Here is a 19,928-nt window from a genome sequence, read left to right as displayed (position 1 = left end):
TAATGTAATTAGCAAACCAGAAAATAAATATTTGCGAAATCGTCCAAACATTGGCAAGCCACATCCACGAGTTCTTCAAGGTAGTTTCTCTACTCGGGTCCGGCAATGTCAATCGATTGGCTCCTCATTGTCTGATAATTGGAATTTAATTCCCAGTAATTTCGCACACGTTGTAAGTTTTTTAAAATAATTACATATAATGTAGCTAATACTAGTCAAGAAATTTACTATTTTCTTTGATAGCCACGAGATAAAGTAGAAGATTGTACCGTTCAATATTGTGCCAAAAGAAATGCCGAAACAGATTACGAAGTAGAAGAAATTGAGACCGATTTGCCACCATTACATGGTACAAGTTGTGGTTGTGGCAAGGTATATATCTTCAAAAATCTTTACGACCATGAGGGTATGATTGAAATAATCGATTTATTTTTCAGATATGCTTCCATGGCGAGTGTGTCGAAGACCAGGAATAAGAATATGATTTCACTCATTTCATCGATTTGTATTTTTATTAAAAGTCAGATAGCGAATACGATTGTATGAGATCAAGAAAATGTAGATTATTAATGTAAGATCTGTTTTATTGAATGATCGAGTTATAATTTCAATAAACCAAATCATTGTCACTTAAAATTGTTGTTTTATTATTTCTGTGCAGAAGAAATATTTCAGTAACTCTTATAATTGTAGTGAAAACTTTTTGTAATTGAAGGGGCCTTTTATTACTAATGAATTTTGGAGCAACGGTGACCTTAGAGGTAAATTTTATTTAAAAAAGTCAATCAAGCCTCTGTCGCTAAGGGCAAAGGAATTCATTGATCATACCTGAAAGTATCAACGCTGAAAGGCATGTCTCTGTCAGCTGGTTTGATAGTACCCACGAGGAACATGTTCCTTCCGTCTTTCCACGTTGCCAGGCACTGCAGCTCCTCTCCTGTAAAGTCGCACAAGTTTATTATGACTTCATGAAAGGCAATACATATATAACTACGAATATGCACACGTAAAAGCTCTCGAATCAAGTCTTGTTCATTTTAATAAGAAGCGACGCAAAGTATATTCGAGGGTCGGCACAGCGGCCGAGTGATAATCGAATTACGTTTGATAATCTTCCCCTCTAGTTTTATAAGGTCTTCTTATCTCCTATACAGAAGCCCCACGCGAACGATTCGCGCGCGCCGTTTTCTTCGTCTTCTTTTTAGTACTCTTTGTGAGAGCAATAGCCCTTTTTCAAGTATTTCTTGATGAGTCAAAGAGAGAGAGAGAGAGAGAGAGAGAGAGAGAGAGAGAGAGTAAGAGCAAGCGAGTCTTTTACGGCTGAGCTTTTTTGAAGCAGTTTTCAAGTTTAATTATGTCCATAGTCAGTTTTCTCTGTTTCGAGAGCGTAGAGAGACCGTAACTTGCGCACATAAGGTTTTAATTAATGCCCGGACTTGTACGCTTGTGTTTTTTTTTTTGAACCTATCATTTATAAAGAATAAAAGTCTTGCACGTGGAAATATTACGCGGTCCGTTGATTTCGAAAACAACGGAGCAAAGAAAATCGCGATAAGTAGTGAGTCTAAAATATGTGAAAAATCAACCCACGAACGGAGGGCTGGGACTTGCGAACTGCGCGAATATTTTACCTCCAATGTACATTTCAATTATGCTCGACGGAATTTTCGCGCGCGCTCGTCTTACCAGTGCAGATTTCGACTCATTGAAGTGAAAGAAAAATACGAGAAACGGTTTTGACATAAAGAATATTCGCCCAAGTTATGATAACATTTTCCATAATTTTTAAAAATCACTCAAGCACGAGCGTACGGGCTCTCGTATACGAGCGAATTTTTTCGCATAAAAAATAAAAGAAATTAGTTTCTCCGTAATATTCTCAAGTTAAAATTTTCACACGTAAGTTGAGGCGGAGCAGCGAAAGAAGAAGAAAGAAAAAAAAAGGAAGTAGAGAGAGAGAGAGAGAGAGAGAGAAAAGATACGTTCGGCTGCGCGTCGTTATCTGAATTAATTCAAAAAGAGAAATACTCACTGCTACTCTCAGCGCCCTTGATGTCCGCGCAAGCTTGATACTTTAAAAGGAGCTTGCTGCCGTCGGTGCAGCTCTCGGCTTGATTCTCCAAAGCTTTGCACTCGCCGTGGCCGCGGTTGTAGCTGAAGCTGAAGGGCGGACCTGCAAAAGGGCAGTCTATGGGTCGGCCGTCGAGCCGGAACATCGAGTAGAGAATGTCGTCGGCGCCGACTCCAGCGCAAGCCGCGTTCAGGTCGGGCTCCGGCTGACAGTAGGCTGAAATGAAACAGGAAAATTTCAATTATTTTTCAAGAAAATTGTGCTTTGATTAAAACTTTTCTTTTTTTTGTATTTGACATTGTTTGACAAGCTCGCGGCAGAATACGTTCTTTATCCTTGCGCTTGCGAATTACGCTTGAAAAGAGATCGTTAGAGCTTTTCTTTATCTCCCCTCAACGAAAACAAACATTAATTTTGCACACCTACGTCAAAAAATAAATGCGAATTTTCCGCTCTTTTCATTGAGCAAATGAAAAACATTGATGAGAGCACACGCGCGCAGATATACACAAGGCAATGCTATACTACACGTATACCGTGAGCATGGCATATTTACGAGACTAAAATCTCTCTCAAGGGGTAGTCTCGAGCATAAAGACCAGTCCTTTGATAATTTATGCATTTCAGCATAATCTCTGCTCACGTGTGTGTGCGTGTATATACGCGTGCGCGCGCGTAGTCCAAAAGCCGAGGCGTAGGTATATACTACACATCCCTTTTTATATATACAGTAGATATACCTATATGTAGTCGCGCTTACGCATCCGAAGTTTGAGGTTTGGGTTAGCGCGCGCGAGAGAGAGAGAGAGAGAGAGCAGCGGTGGTGTGCGCAGGGGCCTCTTGACTAAGAGATGAGCTGGCCACGAGGCACAGCGCCGCTAGAGAAATACTACGTATAGACCTTGGACTAAGGGGGGAGAGGGTGCGGAATATATATAGGCAAAAAGCGCGTGACGATACTTAAGCACCCCATAGGCTAAAGTTGCGCACACTACTGCCGACGCCAACCATTGCCGCTTGCGAGACTTGTGTGTGTGCATATACATTATTAGCTGCGTGCCAGGCTCTTCGTTATATCGATTAATATTTCACTAAGGCAAATGGGGCGTACAGCATAAGTGAAAATTAATTGAAGTTTTTTTCAAGGCTAGCACGAGACAACGGCGCAGAGCCGCGCACGACTGCTGCCGGGCAACTTCTTGCTGCCTGTCTGGCTGTAAAACATACAGTACATGTAGCTTCTGGGTTGAATCCGAGTACACATCGTGTCAGCTGTGACACTGCCAAGATCTTTCTCTCTCTCTCTCCCTCTCTCGACCGCCGAGGCCGATTAATCAAGCTTCGACAAATTATAATGCACGCGTGTTCGGCGCAGTTAATAATGTATGCATAATGGAAAAGCTCCCAGCTACGTCGTCGTCGGGGTCGTCTTGACGAGTATTTTAATTTTCAAGAAAAGACAAATACGTGTAGCGAGGATATATACGAATTCTGTCAAAGAGACCTGCCGCTCAACGAGATATCTCCCAATGGACGTGCGTTATATATAAGCTGCGAGCTGGCCGTAAAAAGACGCTCGCGAGCACACCGCGCGTATAAGTTCGGTATTCGCCTTTTTCCCTCCCATAATCATCATCCCGACGCGGGAACTGTATGACAAAAAAAAATGAAAAAATTCAAAAAAAAGTAAACACGCACACAAGCCACTATACTCGGCCGCACTTTTCTCTTGATTAAGAGACGTACGCTTATACGTGTGTACGTACGATCTATCTATAGGCACGTTTCTTGCTCTCGGTCTCTCTCCGAATGCTGCACGCACAAGCAGCACGAGAGACAAAAAAGCATCGCTGCAAAGAGAGAGAGAGAGAGAGAGTGGCAACAGCCGCACATGGTTTTTTGCGCACTCGCGAATTTGAACAATGCCAGGACGCATTGTCCTTATTGGCTCTTTCGTGTTGTTTTTTTTCTCCTCTCCTTCAAGTGACAATGTGCGAGCGCGACGAACCATTATTTTTGCGCAGTACTTTTCTTTTATTATATGCTCTACTTCGTTTTTTTGGAGAGAGAGAGAGAGAGAGAGAGAGAGAGAGAGAGAGAACGTAGCACAAGCAGCCGCACGTATACGTATACGCGCGCTTGGTTAACTGTGAAAGATAAAAGGAATGAGGATACGAGTCAACGGCGTTTGATAGGCCAGTGTACGCGCGCCGAGTGGTATGTATAAATAAATGCGTATATAGGATGGAGTCTGTTTGTTTTTTATCTTTCTTCTTCTTTTAGTTTTTTTCTTTACGCGTGCCCGCGCGCGACATTCTCGATCGTTGCTGCTGAGAAATTGAAGGCTCGAGCGCGCAAGTCGCTCTCTTGTACTACTCGAGGATTTATACTCGAAGGCGTATACCTACGTACAATATACGCGAACTCCGATGATATTTGAACTCAATAAAACACGGAATAACGTATAGCCGCGCGCGCGATACAAAACATAAAAGTAAAAAAACTGCCAAGGCGTTTTTACGAGCTTAACCGAGATTCAATTTAATTTACCTCTCGGTAGCTTGGTGCCGTATAATGGATTGCGAATAAAACCTGAAACGGATTTTGATAATTTTTTCTAATCGAATTATAAACAATTGGCACATCCTTGATTTGTTCAATGACTGTTGCTGCTGTCGCTGCAAATTGCGGAAAACATCGGAGTTATACACGTAAGCAGGAAAGAGAATCTAATTTAAACGAGGTTGCGCTATCTCGAAGCTCGATTTATTATGCCTAGGCGCTTTGAAAAATCAAATTATTATTCGTGTATCCGTTTTTCCATTATGCTTAACATCGATCTAACATCGCTTTGCTTTTATATGGGCGATGTTAAAAGTAGCAAAATAAAAAAAAGAGAAGAAAAAAAGGGAAAAAAGCTCAGCCACGCGCGGCTCTCCATTTACAATGAAAAGTGTCTTATACACGTAAGAAGACATGAAAAATACAGTAGTTTGTGTACCACCTACATAACTGAAAAACCAGTCTATGATTTATGACCCGACTCTGGCGCACACACACGAAGCCCTCGCATGAGCCTGTAACGTTGCATAAGGCTCTCTCTCTCTCTCTTTACTCCATGTAGTGGTGGCGGCCAAGCTCCTCCGCTCACGCGTGAACACGAGTGCAGAAAAAATTCGGAACACGAGTAGCTGAGTAGTGTAGCAGCACCAGCAACAGCAACACAGCAAAAAGATTTCGAGCGGTTTATTCTTTTTTTTTATATAATCCGCTTCGAAATAAAAATTCATTTTTTTGATACAGATTTCGTCATTAACCTCGTACGATTTTTCCTTGCCCTAGACTTCACGTGCGCGAATCGATGTTCGGGCAAATAATCCCTACACATACGTATATATACGAGAGCCTCTCCTCTACGTACGCGAGGTTATTAATCTCTTTTCGAGGCTCGAGATAAATCTCGTTTTTTTTTATTCCTCCGCTTAGTGCCTGCAGGCAGTTTTGCCTGCCAACAGTAAATTCATCCCAGATATTTTTTTGTGTTTTCTAAAATGCGCTTCTTCTTTTTTCTCTTTTACGTGATCGATTACGAGGAAAAATATGTTTGATTGAACACGCTGCAAGCTCGGCAACGTTGGCAATTCCGTCGGTGTGATGTAATGTAGAGGCCGCATGCGCGTATAGCATATAGGACTCAACTTCGTGATCGAAGTGCACTATAGAAGTCTTCTCCCTTTTTCAACGATTTATTAATCTTCCTCTTTGCATCATAGTCTTTATGCATTGAAATATTCTTCTCGGACATTGCACATTATGCGGGGCGCGCATTACCACGTGCTCTTTCTCTCTCGATCGGTTTTCCCTTTGTTCAGCTTTGGCACGTTAATCATCATTATCATCGTCATTTCCCCAGCTATCCATCGCGTATTAGAAAAAAAAGTGCACAGTCCAACGGTGCGCATTCGTTACGATCATAGGTGCACATCCCCGCACGGGGCTGCCTGTTGCTCGACGTATGTCTCGAGTCAATTCATTGCGCCAGCTCGCGACGAACTAATCGTCCTTAATCTTGCCTTCCGATCGCTTGAGAGACAGAGAACTCAATAGAGCACGTGTAGCTTCATTGTACGCGCGTCGTATAAAGAGATATACAACAAAAGCTCCGCGTGCGCGTGGCTATACGGGAATGACGGCTGCTGCCGGATAAAAAGGCGATTTCTCATCTCTCGGCTACCTCTTTCTCTCGGGTGCAGCTATGAGCAGCATCCACACATATATATAACGATGATCCCAATCACTCGCGTACGCGAAATGGACAGCTCGCACGCACACGCAAGGGCATTTTTACCACGCGGTACGCGGGCTCGTATATAAGTTTGATAAGGAAGGAAGATCTTTCGTGTCGGTAGCCACCGTTGCTGGTGCTGCTGCTGTTCTTCTTGTCATTGAAATTGGAGGGAATTTTTTTCTCTCGCTAACTCGCTTCTTTCTCATCGAGGTCACGCGAAATTTTTTTTCTCCCCCCGTGGATGCAGAGTGGTAGATAAGAAAAAGCGAGAAAGAACGATCATACGTTACGGATATAGCACGCGGGCCGACGCACAAACATCGCACTCACGTAGAGAAAGAAAGAAAGAATGAGAGAGAGACACACACACACACACATAGACACAGGAAGTTGTGCACGAGCGCGAGGTAAATTGCGCGTGTTGGCGGTGAAAAATTGGCCTCGTTAGCAAAAGCTTGTTCCTGTGTATGTATGTATGTATGTATGTATGTATGTATATGCGCGCGCGCCTAGAGGAGATCGCCATGGATATGAGTCTCTCAGCAGTATAAAGAATGAGAGATCTTAATAATGCTGAGCTTGCTGCTGCTCCGTGCTCCTCGACATATATATATCGTATATATGCACGGGGCGCTGAAAATGCATACACACACGCGGAGAAGAAAGACTGGATTATCATGTTATAACAATCGTGCTTTTATTTCTTTTATGCCATTTTATCCTATTCCCATTTTTCGTTGCGAATTCGATATCTATATAATTAGAAAATGAAAATGATGGAAAAGCAAACGCGATCCGCGTGGTTAGTGACTTTGCAACGAGGCGCATCATCAGTGTGTAACGGTAAACCCTCGGCTAGGATATATTTTCTTCCAATTTACCCATACCTATATACGCACACTGCTATGTAAGCACGCAGGATCGAGTCGAAGCGAACAAACAATATCCATAAAATAAGCTTCTGCTGCTCACGAGCGATTCTTCTTTATATGTATATATGTATTCCATCGAGCTGCCTGCAAAGGACCATCTTCGAGGTATATACGCGTTTTGTTGCGGCACATATTATAGTTTCTCCCACAGAAGCTGCTGCTGCTGCGCACTTATATACACGCACACATACGTAGACTCGAGCCCAAGATATCCCGTTTTTGCTTTGATCTATCTCTCCTTGGCTATGCATTATTTCATAGAACCGTAGGTATACAGGAGCTACGTCGCCGTCGTCGTCGTCTTTGGCGAAAGAAATCGCGCGGGAGACGATTACGCGCTCCTGTCACCTGCACATAAATATACCATGCCGAGCTCTGGCCCATGCCAATGTGTGTGTGTGAAGTTACTATATCTATATGATGATGCTTTATTATACCGTATATATATGGAGGAGAGAACGCGAAGAGAGCACACAGTAGTTTCTCTCTCGGTTCTCTCTCTCTCTCTTGAGTGCATGGACGCAAAGCTTCTGAAGTGCACTCGAATGGAAAATGGTATTTCTGATCCTCGTGTATACACACGCTCACACACATATACAGACATAGTATATACTTTAGTAAACGCGAATGAGATGGGATAGAATCCGTTATATAACTGATAGATGGCTATCTGTATTTGTATATAGACGGCAGAATTAGGAGAGAATTCAAACAGGGTAGTCTACCGCGCGCGCGGTATATAGCGCGTCGAGGATTCGAGGCCAATATATTCTATAATATAGCCAGTGAGGCAGCGCGCGGGCTCGATGCACTTGATATTACTTGGATTTAATCGTATAATTATGTCCTCGACGTGCCTGCAGCTAAATACCCGTGTCTGTGCTGTCTGTGCGCGAGCTATATACATTTCGTCGAAAATATGCAAAATCTCCGAGGGCGAGGTTGTTGTTGTTTTTTTTTTTCATTTTTTTTTCAGTCCGCTCTCGAGAGGAAGCGATTTTTCCGTACGTCAATTTTTTTTTTATTATCAAATATTATACGCACGCACCGTAAGAGCGCGTATGCGTATACGCGAGGCCGCGCGTGCAACGATTATCATGCAAATAAGGCACCAAACTCCACGATCCATCCGTGAATAGAGAAGAAAATTCACGACTATACACGGAGAAGCCACGAACATATAGTACACATAGTCGTCGTCGTGCTCTCGGCTCTCTCGTAAAACATGAATATATACGAAACTAAACGAGCCGTGCGCGCCGTGTACACACACATATACCTATGCACACGGTTTACCTATACACACGTCAACAGAAGAGGGACGCAACTCATCACCCGAAGACAATTGCAATCCAGTTTTGCGGCCCGCGCGCGTACGTTATACATAGAGCGAAGGTCCGCCGTCGCCGCGCCGGTCCTCGAGAGGGCTGACAATGCGTCCTGACAGCTAAGGTAGCTCTATATGACGTAACCGAAACTGACGTCCATTGTGTGTCCGAGCTAGAGCATCGCTTCTGCTGCTGCTGCTATATATTCGTGAGCGGCGCACGTAGGCAGCAGTAGTGGCAGTATAAGCCACCCTTCCCGTGTTTTACGTCGAGGCGGCTTATCTGAATTCGAATGCATAACGCAGTTTGCCGCGGCCGCTGCGGCGATCGCCCGTGCGCGGGGAGGCGAAAAATTTAACGAGAAAATGAAATGTATTGGCTGCGTAAAGCTCTGGATGGAATATATAAAATGCTAGTGCGGCGTGACGGATTACTATATTTATACAAGCGAAGCTTCGCCACGCTTGAAACAACCTTTGCTTTTTTTGTTTGAAAAATTAGCGCGAGGGATGAATAAAAAAATATGTTCATTTCAATCGGCCATATAAAAATATTACGTATCGATAAATAATTAATATGAACTTTCGCGAGGGAGGAAAGAACCAGGCGGAAAAAATTTATTACCAATCAATAAGTGAACGCGCTTTCGACCTATTTCAGGGCAATCGGTCTTGTATTACGAAGTGGAGCGGTAGCAGGCATAAAAAAAACTAAGCGTGGAAAAAAAGTTGAAGCGTTTAACGTCGACATATGGCGAGAATCTTGCTAACCAGAAGGGGGTACCCACTACACATTGCAGAGAGAGAGAGAGACACGCACACTCGTCCAACAGAGATACAGAACTAGAACATTTTAGTGTGGATTATTGAAAGCCAACATTCTTAGCCCGAGCGCTTCTCCCCTTTCCGATTTGGTTGGCGCGAGTTCACGGGGGCTTCTCGCAGCGCATTATTATTACGAGCACTTATATTTTTTCTCTTCGGTGCGTTGCATATAGCGCGCATGCATGCGCACAACACATAATGCTTCACAATTGAGCGTGTAGGCCTACTGTGTGTGCGAGTGCGCGTTACAACGCCGTGTTTATCGATCGAGAGCTACACGTCGTTGTTTCATTTTCATTTCGTCGAGTTCGGATTTTTTTTGTCGGCTGCACTATGTACACGAGGATTAGATTGGAATTAATTTGGTAAGTATTATACAGATAGAGAGAGATCGAGGGAGGCTTTCTGCTGATGGATTTTTTTCGTAAATTTATCCGTGCCTGATGGAGTTTGGTTGTATATTCTTGGGACAGCCCGGGCACTGGGCAAATGGCTTTTTCCGTTCTGGGCACAAAAGGTGTTATAGGTGCTTTGTGCGGATTTGCCGGGTGAGAAAAAAAGAGAGAGATATACAAACAAAATAGAGAACAAAACAAAACAACGAAAAAGTGTGTCAAGTGAATTTTTGCAATCGAATGTATATCTCAATGGGTTACTCAATCCGTAAGTACGGATATATGTCAATGCCGTATCGGATCACGATAATCATTATTAACGAGTACGAAAACGAGTATTTACCGATCAATTACCATCAAAGTCATCTAATATCCGATAAGAGCTTTCTGCATATTATACAGACTCTCGTGGCCAATGCGATAAACGCGATAAACCAGTTGATACTCGCTTTACTATTACTTTGCCATTGTAATTAAAAAAAAATAAATCGTTGAGAGCGAGCGGAGATACTCATCGAATGTATATCATTAGGCACCGGAGCTCCAGTATATATTATACACGCTGCACCTGTCCTCGCAACGATTTCTAGCAAATATATAATATAATATAATATAATATAGCGTCTATCCAATTTTAATAACAATTTTATCACTCGCCGTATAAGCGCGACCGACCGCGCAGTGATTTTTCAGTTAAGGAAAAGTTCGCCGTTCCAGTCGAGCGAGTAAATTTACGTCTCTCCGAGCGAATAATTTTCGAGCCAAATATACTGCCGCTCGCGCTCGTCGTCGTTCACGGGAGGTAGCAATTTGATGGAAGGTAAAATACATCGTAAACCTTATATAGAAATGGATATATGTGCGGGCCCGTGTGCTATATGATGCTGCTTCTGCTGCTGCGAGAGCTGCGTACGAACGTATATAAAGACCACTATATGGTGGCGAATCTCCACGCCACACTACGCTATATCATATGCATGTGTATAAATGTGCGACGTGCAAACCGGTGCAATATCTAAGGCCAGGTATATTATATGTGTACGTGTATATATGTGTGCGAACCGCAGCCCGGACGTCCGATTCCATATTGCTGACAAGTTTCATTCCGCAACACATGGCCAAAGCATTCGCTACCTTGGACATATTATAAAGCAAATATCCATACACAGATACGTTACATAAAGAGACACTGTATGGGAAACACTCAAATACATACAAACAAATTTTTGAACACATTAAAATTGTTGTGTGTGAGTCCACTGAATATATGTGTGAAAAGATATCGTTCGATTGTTTACTTCTTTACGAGACTAGCAACTTTCAGGCGCGCTTAGCGCGCTTTAATTTTTCAGTAGGGTTTTAAGAAAGTTACTATTTTGACCGTAGGTGTCACTTTATTGCATTTCGTCTCGAGGCATAAGTAACTCGACCAATCACAGGCCGAATAGATTGGTTTCACTTTCAGGTCCATCATTATTTTAAGTGAGGATAAGTGAGGACAAGCTTATTTATATCTTGAATAATAATACAATTTAAGACAAGACTGAATAGTAACATGGATTTAAAAAAAATTAATAAAGATCAAGAATCATAAATTTAATTTTTCTGATATTTATAAAACCAATTTGGTTTTTTGCAACTTGCGGGTTTCTAATGCGCCATCTAGCAGAAGTGCATAACACTATTTTTACTATTGTAGTAAATAGGAATTTTTATTTTAATAAATTGAAGTTAACCATATGTGATTTTAATATGTTGAAGAAAATTATTGTAAAAATTATTTTTATATAAGCAAAAAACGTCGCAATTCTAAGATATCTCACTTGCATTAATTATTATAGTAATTTTTCTTATATTTATAGAATATTTATTATACATTTTTTCCACGTAAGTGTACACAACTTACGTATATATTGCAAAAATGGACTTAATGAATTTTTAACGACACGAATATTAATTCATAATACGTGTATAATTGCCCAAACAGAGGTAAATTATTGTTGACCCAGGCGCGTATGGTTCGCGCGCAGATCCTGGCGCGCGAGTGAGTAAAAGCCCCAAAAGAGAAGGGATTGAATTTTATGCGCGATATTTTAATGCCTTTTTTTGGTCGGGGAGATAAGCGAAGGTAAACCATTCGATGCGAGTTGAATTTGAAAACTAACGCTTTTTTGGACATTCTCGTGTGCGCGCGAGATACGACAAAAAAAATTAATCAGACTGCCCGGCTAATGGTAGTCATAAAGTAAATTAAAAGATTAAAAACGGCTGTAAAAATTTTTATAACTCGAGGCTTAGTTTTCTTCGTCGCGTTTATCGTCGTTCGGAGGATAAAATATCGATGTGAACGAGGCATCGCGGCCTAATAGCTGCGCACAAATGGAATTTGAGCATCGAGCAAAAAAAAACAAGGAACCTCGTGTCGTATCTCACCGAATGTTTGCTCAATGATGCCATTCGATTAGCGTTTTACATTATTAATGTCGTCGTAGTCGTCGTAAAACAAGGCCCAGGCGAGAGAATCGTTCGTTTATATTTATTTTTATCATTAATTTTTTTTTCGCACAAGTTTTACAGCATGAATCAGATAACGGGCGTACAGTAGTATAGAGCAGGTAAATACGAAAATTGACTCACATTCACGATACTGAATAACGTTGACGTCCCTCTCGGTGAAGATCATACATCTGTAACAGCTACCAGTCTCAGGGCTGAAATCATAAATAGAGAAACATTTTTAGAGCATATACGTTGCAAAGAGTGATCGTAGCAACGGATAAGTTTGTATTTTTCTCCTCGTTAACAGCGAGCTATATATATTTATGTAGCGAATCTATGGATCGGAAAACTGTGACACATGCTCGCGGCGCGCAACAGTATGACGATCACAGCTAGAGAGAGAGAGAGAAAGAAAGAGAGGAGGAAACGTTGGGAGAATGTGAAAATGTATTATATACAGTGTATGCGGCGAGATAGGATCGGCGCCCGGCGTAACGATCGCGCTCGCTAGCTATGTACAGCTGGAGGTCAGAAAAACATATGAAATAAACATTATTTTGCTTTGAGCTTACTTTTCGTCGTGCGTCAGATACGTATCCTCGACTTTGGAGATGCACGTTCGGTCGAGAAAGTGCGATGTGTTGGTTATAATGGGTCCTTCCTTGCCCAGGATGAACCAGCGTCCGCTCCACGCTGCTGGAAATTGGCATTCGTTTGTGACTGAAACAATGAATAAAACGGCATTATTAAATTGTGAACTTTTTGGAACCACAAATACGTAAAATTTGTAATTTTAAATTTTATTAATCTTACTATGTAGTTGTTATTAAAAAGCAACAGAACTGTACTAGTAAAAAATATGAGACATGTGACAATACAATTCTAATGTTAAACAAGCCTCGCAGAAATAATAGCGCAGCCAAAATAAATGTTTCATCAAATGGTCGTCGAGGACACCTGACTATAAAAATTAGCCCTTTGAATAAACACGTCGCTCGCGAGCACCCCAGAGTTTTGTGTATTGTATACGCTGTAGTTTCGCGTGCAGTAGTGGCAAAGTTTGCCTAGCACTCGTCTCGCGACAATTTCGCGTTTTTTCATCGCACCGTCTATCGCGGTCTCGAGCGAAATTACCCCTTACACGTCACTGTCTATAGATATCGGCAAATGCACTACGCAGTGTGTCAGTTTATGAACGAACGAATAATCACTCACACAGCCTCACGCCCTTTGAATATCGGACGGGATAACATAAACCGATCATCATCATCAACATTATATTATCCGTATACGTCAAGCTGCATACACGAGGCACACAGAAAAGCAGCAGCAGCAGCCTAGAGCTGCCAATGAGCCTGACGATGATCTTGCTGCCTTCCGCACAGTCGCTGCCGCCGCCACACACAAGAGCTCAAAGGCGTTGCCGGTCCATAGATTCGCGTGCGGCTAGCAGCGGTGCAACAAACAGCATATAAACGCGGTGCGTCCATCTATAGCTATGTGCAGCAATTCGCCCTGTGCCCACGTATGTAGAGGTATACGAGTCGATCGAGTCTTTGATTTATCCCGAACATCAAGCGAGTGAGAAGCCAATGCCTAAATGGGCGAATACGCGCCTGTGTGTTGTGTGTATGTATATCGAGCTCTCTCTCTCGTTCCTCTGCAGTACACGACAATGGCGTTAATTGGAAGACAACATAGTAAAGAGAGCTGAATTGCGCATACCGAGCGCCAATGTAAGTACACGCTCGGTTCGACGCATGCATACATACACACACACAAGTGCAGTCTAATATGGGAGTATACGCGTTTATACCTAAACACGGCTACACCCCCGAATCGAGCATTACTATGCAAGCTTAAATGTGTGTATATGCTGGATGTGCTCTGCGCGTACCCCCCTCGTGCAGCGTATTATCTCTCTAGCTTTGACCCTCTGCTGCCCAGATGTATTATGTGCGGCCTCTACGTATACAGACGCCGTGTATTGCCCAGCGCGTGTGTGGCGCAGTGCCGCCGCCGCTGCTGCTGCTGTTCCTCTTTTTGTTGTTCATCGCACGCGCGGCCGGATCGCCTACGGGTTTTCACTCGCTGCTCTCGGATCGACGATCGTACGTAGTATATGGAGCTTCTCGCTGCTGCCGCAGGAGTTGCCGCGTATATTATGCATATGGGTAAGGCTCAGAATTTTTTAAATAAACCTGCGCTCGTATGTCACCGATCTTGACGCGCTTTTGGTATGTTATAGTACATGGTAAAAAAGACCCAAAACCAAAATTTTAGACCCCCTCCCCCCTCCTACCCCCCACTTCCGGTATAAACGTCCATTTTCTATCTATATTTTTTCTGAAGGCCTGAAGCAATTAAAAAATCTGAAAAAATTCACAAAAATACTTTTCAACAATCCAAACAACCTTGAATTTTTTCAGATTTTTTGAGTGCTTCAGGCCTTCAGAAAAAATTATTGAAAATTTTGAAAATTCATATACGGCGCTACGATGCAATACAAAGCCCGATCTTTTTTTCCACTTATTTTTGACATCAAAATACATAACCTCAAATTTTTTCAGATTTTTTCAGACAGAGCGCTGGCGGTTTTTAGCCGAAAAACGCCCTTTTTTTACGAAAATAATTTTTTTAGGGCGATATGAAGCTTTAAAAAATCTGGAAAAATTTTTTTCTTGTTTTTCAGGTCAAAATACATAACCTTGAATTTTTTCAAATTTTTTAATTGAAGGCGATAGCATCTATGGCTAAAAAACGCTATTTTTATGAAAAACGGTTCCTGGAACCCAGAGGTTCCGGTAAAAAAATTTGAAAAAATTTTTTTCGAATTCCTTGTCAAATTTTAATAAATTTTGACCGTCGCAAAATTTCGATTGGAGCTTCCTAGCTCATTCTAGAGCATAACAAAGATTCGAGCGAAATTCTGAAGACGTTCATCACAATTACATTATTTTTCAAATTTCTTCAGAATTTCGCTCGAATCTTTGTTATGCTCTAGAATGAGCTAGGAAGCTCCAATCGAAATTTTGCGACGGTCAAAATTTATTAAAATTTGACAAGGAATTCGAAAAAAATTTTTTCAAATTTTTTTACCGGAACCTCTGGGTTCCAGGAACCGTTTTTCATAAAAATAGCGTTTTTTAGCCATAGATGCTATCGCCTTCAATTAAAAAATTTGAAAAAATTCAAGGTTATGTATTTTGACCTGAAAAACAAGAAAAAAATTTTTCCAGATTTTTTAAAGCTTCATATCGCCCTAAAAAAATTATTTTCGTAAAAAAAGGGCGTTTTTCGGCTAAAAACCGCCAGCGCTCTGTCTGAAAAAATCTGAAAAAATTTGAGGTTATGTATTTTGATGTCAAAAATAAGTGGAAAAAAAGATCGGGCTTTGTATTGCATCGTAGCGCCGTATATGAATTTTCAAAATTTTCAATAATTTTTTCTGAAGGCCTGAAGCACTCAAAAAATCTGAAAAAATTCAAGGTTGTTTGGATTGTTGAAAAGTATTTTTGTGAATTTTTTCAGATTTTTTAATTGCTTCAGGCCTTCAGAAAAAATATAGATAGAAAATGGACGTTTATACCGGAAGTGGGGGGTAGGAGGGGGGAGGGGGTCTAAAATTTTGGTTTTGGGTCTTTTTTACCATGTACTATAACATACCAAAAGCGCGTCAAGATCGGTGACATACGAGCGCAGGTTTATTTAAAAAATTCTGAGCCTTACCCATATATATCGCCAGTGATTTACAGCTCAAGGGATGTGTGTACGTATACATGTACGCGTTCGTGTACGGCAGCTCCAGATTTTGACATTATACTTTTAAAATATAAATCTTGACGATTTCGAGCGCGCGTACGAGCTGCACGTGTAAAAACAGGATATGAAAAAAAAATAAACAAAAAGAATAAAAAATCGTGGTACGCCAACGCAACATAGGAACACTTTTCCGCCTATCGCTACATTTACATCTTGAAAACAATATCAAGAATGTATACATGTCAATCATATACTCCTCTTTTCTAGCAGGCTGCACACAATCGGAAAAACGTCAGTTTAGCAGTAAGCCCTAAAATATTTCTATACACACGCAGATATATAGATATAATATACAATACGAAGCTGCTATAGCGCAGTCGGGCGCGCTCACCCTTTAAACGTTTATAATACGGACGAATATTGACAGGCAACCCCTTCCCCGTATACTCTTATGTACAGCGTGCGTGTGCAAGCTGCACAATACTTGACGTTTGTGCATATATGCATCCGCAGCAGTAGCAGCAGCAGCGGCAAAGAGAGGGAGATATTTCGCAATATTTCGTGGGAAAAGCTTGCCGACTGTCGCTCGAGGCTCGTCACTCGCTCTCTCTCTTTCTCTCTCTCGTTATTTTCCACCGTTTCTACTGTTGCTGCTGCTCTTGCTTATGCTACCGACTGCGACGACTGCGACGATGACGACACACGCACGCATTTGCCCTCGAGGTGAGCTTCGTCGTATATATACTATACGCGTAATTGTTGCCCAGCCGTTTGTTTCCATGAGTGTGTTGAAGCGCACCCTGACCTTCGCCGACCTTGATGTAGCTGCTGCCACTGCTGGCACTGTGCTGTCCACCCGCGCACACAATTACAGGGACGCTCCGGACGACTGTAGATATGGCGCAGCTCGTATACTGCATGCACGAGATGCCTTTGATATACACATGTGTGTGCAGCAGCTTTACGTGTGTGTACACAGATTTAAGGAGGATATGTAATAATAATGGGAGTTGTCGCTCGTTTTGTACAACATAAGTTCGCATTTGTTTGCTAAAGCGCGTTTGTCGAGACTCGACTCGACGACAAAGGACAATGGCACGCACGCACGCGTGTGCTGCTGCTGCCGCTTTTTGCCATGTTGATTGCTTTTATTTGCTTGTAATTTCAGGGAAACGACGCGCACGCACCACGTCCAAATACACACACACACACATACATAAAGTACACGAACTCTCTCTCTAATTATATGAGTTTTGGCCGCAGTTGGCCGTGAGTCGGGCATCACTTTTTACGAATCCGAAAACGAATATTGTACTCGACATTACGCGCGGGAGGAGCGCTTCGTTTATTAATTTAATTTCCCCGAAATCGCGCGAGTCGATTAGTGCCATACAATATAGCGAAACAAAAAGTCCCGAGCCGCCCCTGTATTATTAATTATTTACTCACAGTCGTGTTTCGATCGAGTTCATGTTATGCGTACGCACGCGGAACTCTATGCTCGAAAGTCTAAAAGTTATGTACACCCTGTACGTTCCGTTTTAGCCATGATGACGACGATGCACAAAAATGACGCAAGAAAATCGTCATCGGCTAGTTGAATATTTCCCGCTCCGATTTTACGATGGGTATATGTATATGTGCGTACGCGAGTGATAAACCGAAAATATATAAAGCTCCTCTCCATCCGCGTATGGCAAAAGGAAAATTCGATATAATCCTATCTCCCTCTCTCATGGCCATTTCCAGTTTATATGCACTTTCTGGAAATAATTGGACTGGAAAAACGACACGATAAATAAAGTCGAGTGCGTGCTGTGTGCGTGGTGTATATATATAGTAGCGCGTGCGCTCGGTTGTATGCGCTAATTGGTTGATCCCTGCGTGTGCTCTGCTCTACGCCAAGCAGCAACAGCAGCAGCGCAAACGACAACGACGACGGCCAAGAGTGATTTTATCATTTTACGCGCTGTATCCTTTTCTTGGCCCTTTTTTCAGCTGCGGGTACTCGTGCGTGTATGTGCGTTATATATATGGACGTGGTGCACTACTGCTGCTGCAGTTAAGTTGGTTAGATTCTTCCGCTGAAAGCGGGAAACACAAAAGTCTCTATGCTGCTTCTTCTTTTGCGTTGTTTTTTCGCCGTCTTGATGGCTTGCAGAAGAGAAGCAGTGCGGGATTGAGAGTTTATATAAAGGCAAAAGCTCCGCGCCCGCTCTTCACTTCAAAGGCATTGAGAATAGCTAAGATTCGTTTGTTTTACATCATATACTGAATAACTTATGAATCTCGATTCTATATTTATAAACACGTAAAACTACGCCAGTATTCGTAATTTATTTTCTTTTGCTTTTTCCTTTTTTATTTTTAATTGCGATAATAAAACTCATTCCTGTCACCGCCCAATATCGCTTTATGCGCGACGATAGCCGGTGCGCGGTGCAATTACGATATGAAAAACGCCGTTTAATTAGTCAAGTGTGCCTATACGACATTCATGGATTTTAACGACAGCGATTAAGAGACAAGTATGGGCACACAGCCTGATTTATCGTTATCATTATCATCGCGTAGAAATTATTCTCTATAATCGCGATTATATATAATAAAACTGGCCCACCGCGCGCGAGCTCGCGGACGTTTATAATTCGCGAAAATAAAATATCGAGAATAACCGAGCGAATGCATAATGCATATACGTACATATAGTCGGGTGGGGCGCGCGCGCGCGGATAGAGCGCCGAGCGAGCAAGCAAAAATTTAATGGTCGGCAGGCTGATTTTTACCGATTCCGCTGCCGACAACATAATTAAGGAAATTCGAGCTGATTGAGAAAATGCGCTCGGTATGTATAGCCGCGTTTCTCCTTTTTGCGCGCGTGTGTGTGCTCATAAGGTAACATTATATGGGTAATTAATGACGGGAAGCGGGTAAATGCGCACACACGGTTTATTATGCACCGATGCGAAATCGCTCGATATTTAAATTCTGTCATCGAGATTGGAAAAAATACACTAGGTGAGTCAAATAGATTACTATATATATTCACCGAGTGAATTCGGTTGAATAAAACAAAAAATACGCGCCACCGCCGAAACAATTCTTTTTGACAGTCGGCTTTTGCGTGAACCAACTTTGCCGACGGAAATTCATATACGGGTCAGAAAAGCTCGCTCGCTCGCTCGATCCTTAAAAGAGAGCGAAAATGTTCAATCGCAAATTCACTTTCGCACATAGACATTTTATTAATCAATTAGGCGATCAAAGCGGAGAAGCGCGCAGATTGGGGTAGCACACGCGCGCGCGGAAAGAGAAACGAGAGCGAGCGAGCGAGAAAGAAAGGCAGCTCATACTGCGTTCAAACGCGAACATTCCAATCCGAGCTCAAAAGCAAACAAAAGGCATTCTAGCCTCGGGGCTTATCATTCCTTTTTTTTTTCATTTTCCTCTGCCTCGCTCAAGCAGAGCGAGCGGGGCTACTACTAGTACTCCCGGCGAAATGGGCATTAACCCTTTTAGGTCCATCGTACGAACACACACACACACACACACATCTACCTACCTACACGCATGTACACTCACAAACACACATACACACGCACGGAAGGAGAGAGACAGAGACGCACTGGCGGTGTAATAAACAGCGAAGCAGTTACAAACGATTTAATCGACGAATACTCGAGGAGAGCCTATATACAGTTGATCAGTACGTTTATCGCGCACACATACACATATACGAGTACGCAAGTGTGTGCGCGCACTGTAGCGACGAGAAGCTAGAGAGAGCTCACGCAAGGACACAAAACAACGGCAGCAACAACAACAGCGG

At 42.3% G+C, this 19,928-nt stretch overlaps 1 protein-coding gene across 2 annotated transcripts in view; it reads right to left on the bottom strand.

The window, feature by feature from the left end:
- The window catches only part of LOC106655313, a 190,647-nt gene that overhangs the window by 6,462 nt on the left and 164,257 nt on the right, over positions 1 to 19,928 (bottom strand). For both annotated transcript variants that reach the window (XM_014375639.2, XM_023461863.1), the window contains 4 exons: positions 12,910 to 13,057; positions 12,476 to 12,549; positions 2,033 to 2,287; positions 829 to 937 (listed from right to left, as the gene is read on the bottom strand). In XM_014375639.2, coding sequence (XP_014231125.1) covers positions 829 to 937; positions 2,033 to 2,287; positions 12,476 to 12,549; positions 12,910 to 13,057 — 586 coding nt within the window. The remainder of the gene's footprint in view (positions 1 to 828; positions 938 to 2,032; positions 2,288 to 12,475; positions 12,550 to 12,909; positions 13,058 to 19,928) is intronic.

This window comes from Trichogramma pretiosum, unplaced genomic scaffold (genome assembly GCF_000599845.2).
Source record: "Trichogramma pretiosum strain Unisexual culture from Peru unplaced genomic scaffold, Tpre_2.0 scaffold12, whole genome shotgun sequence".
Classification (NCBI taxonomy): domain Eukaryota; kingdom Metazoa; phylum Arthropoda; class Insecta; order Hymenoptera; family Trichogrammatidae; genus Trichogramma; species Trichogramma pretiosum.
This window is presented reverse-complemented; position numbering and strand designations above follow the sequence as displayed.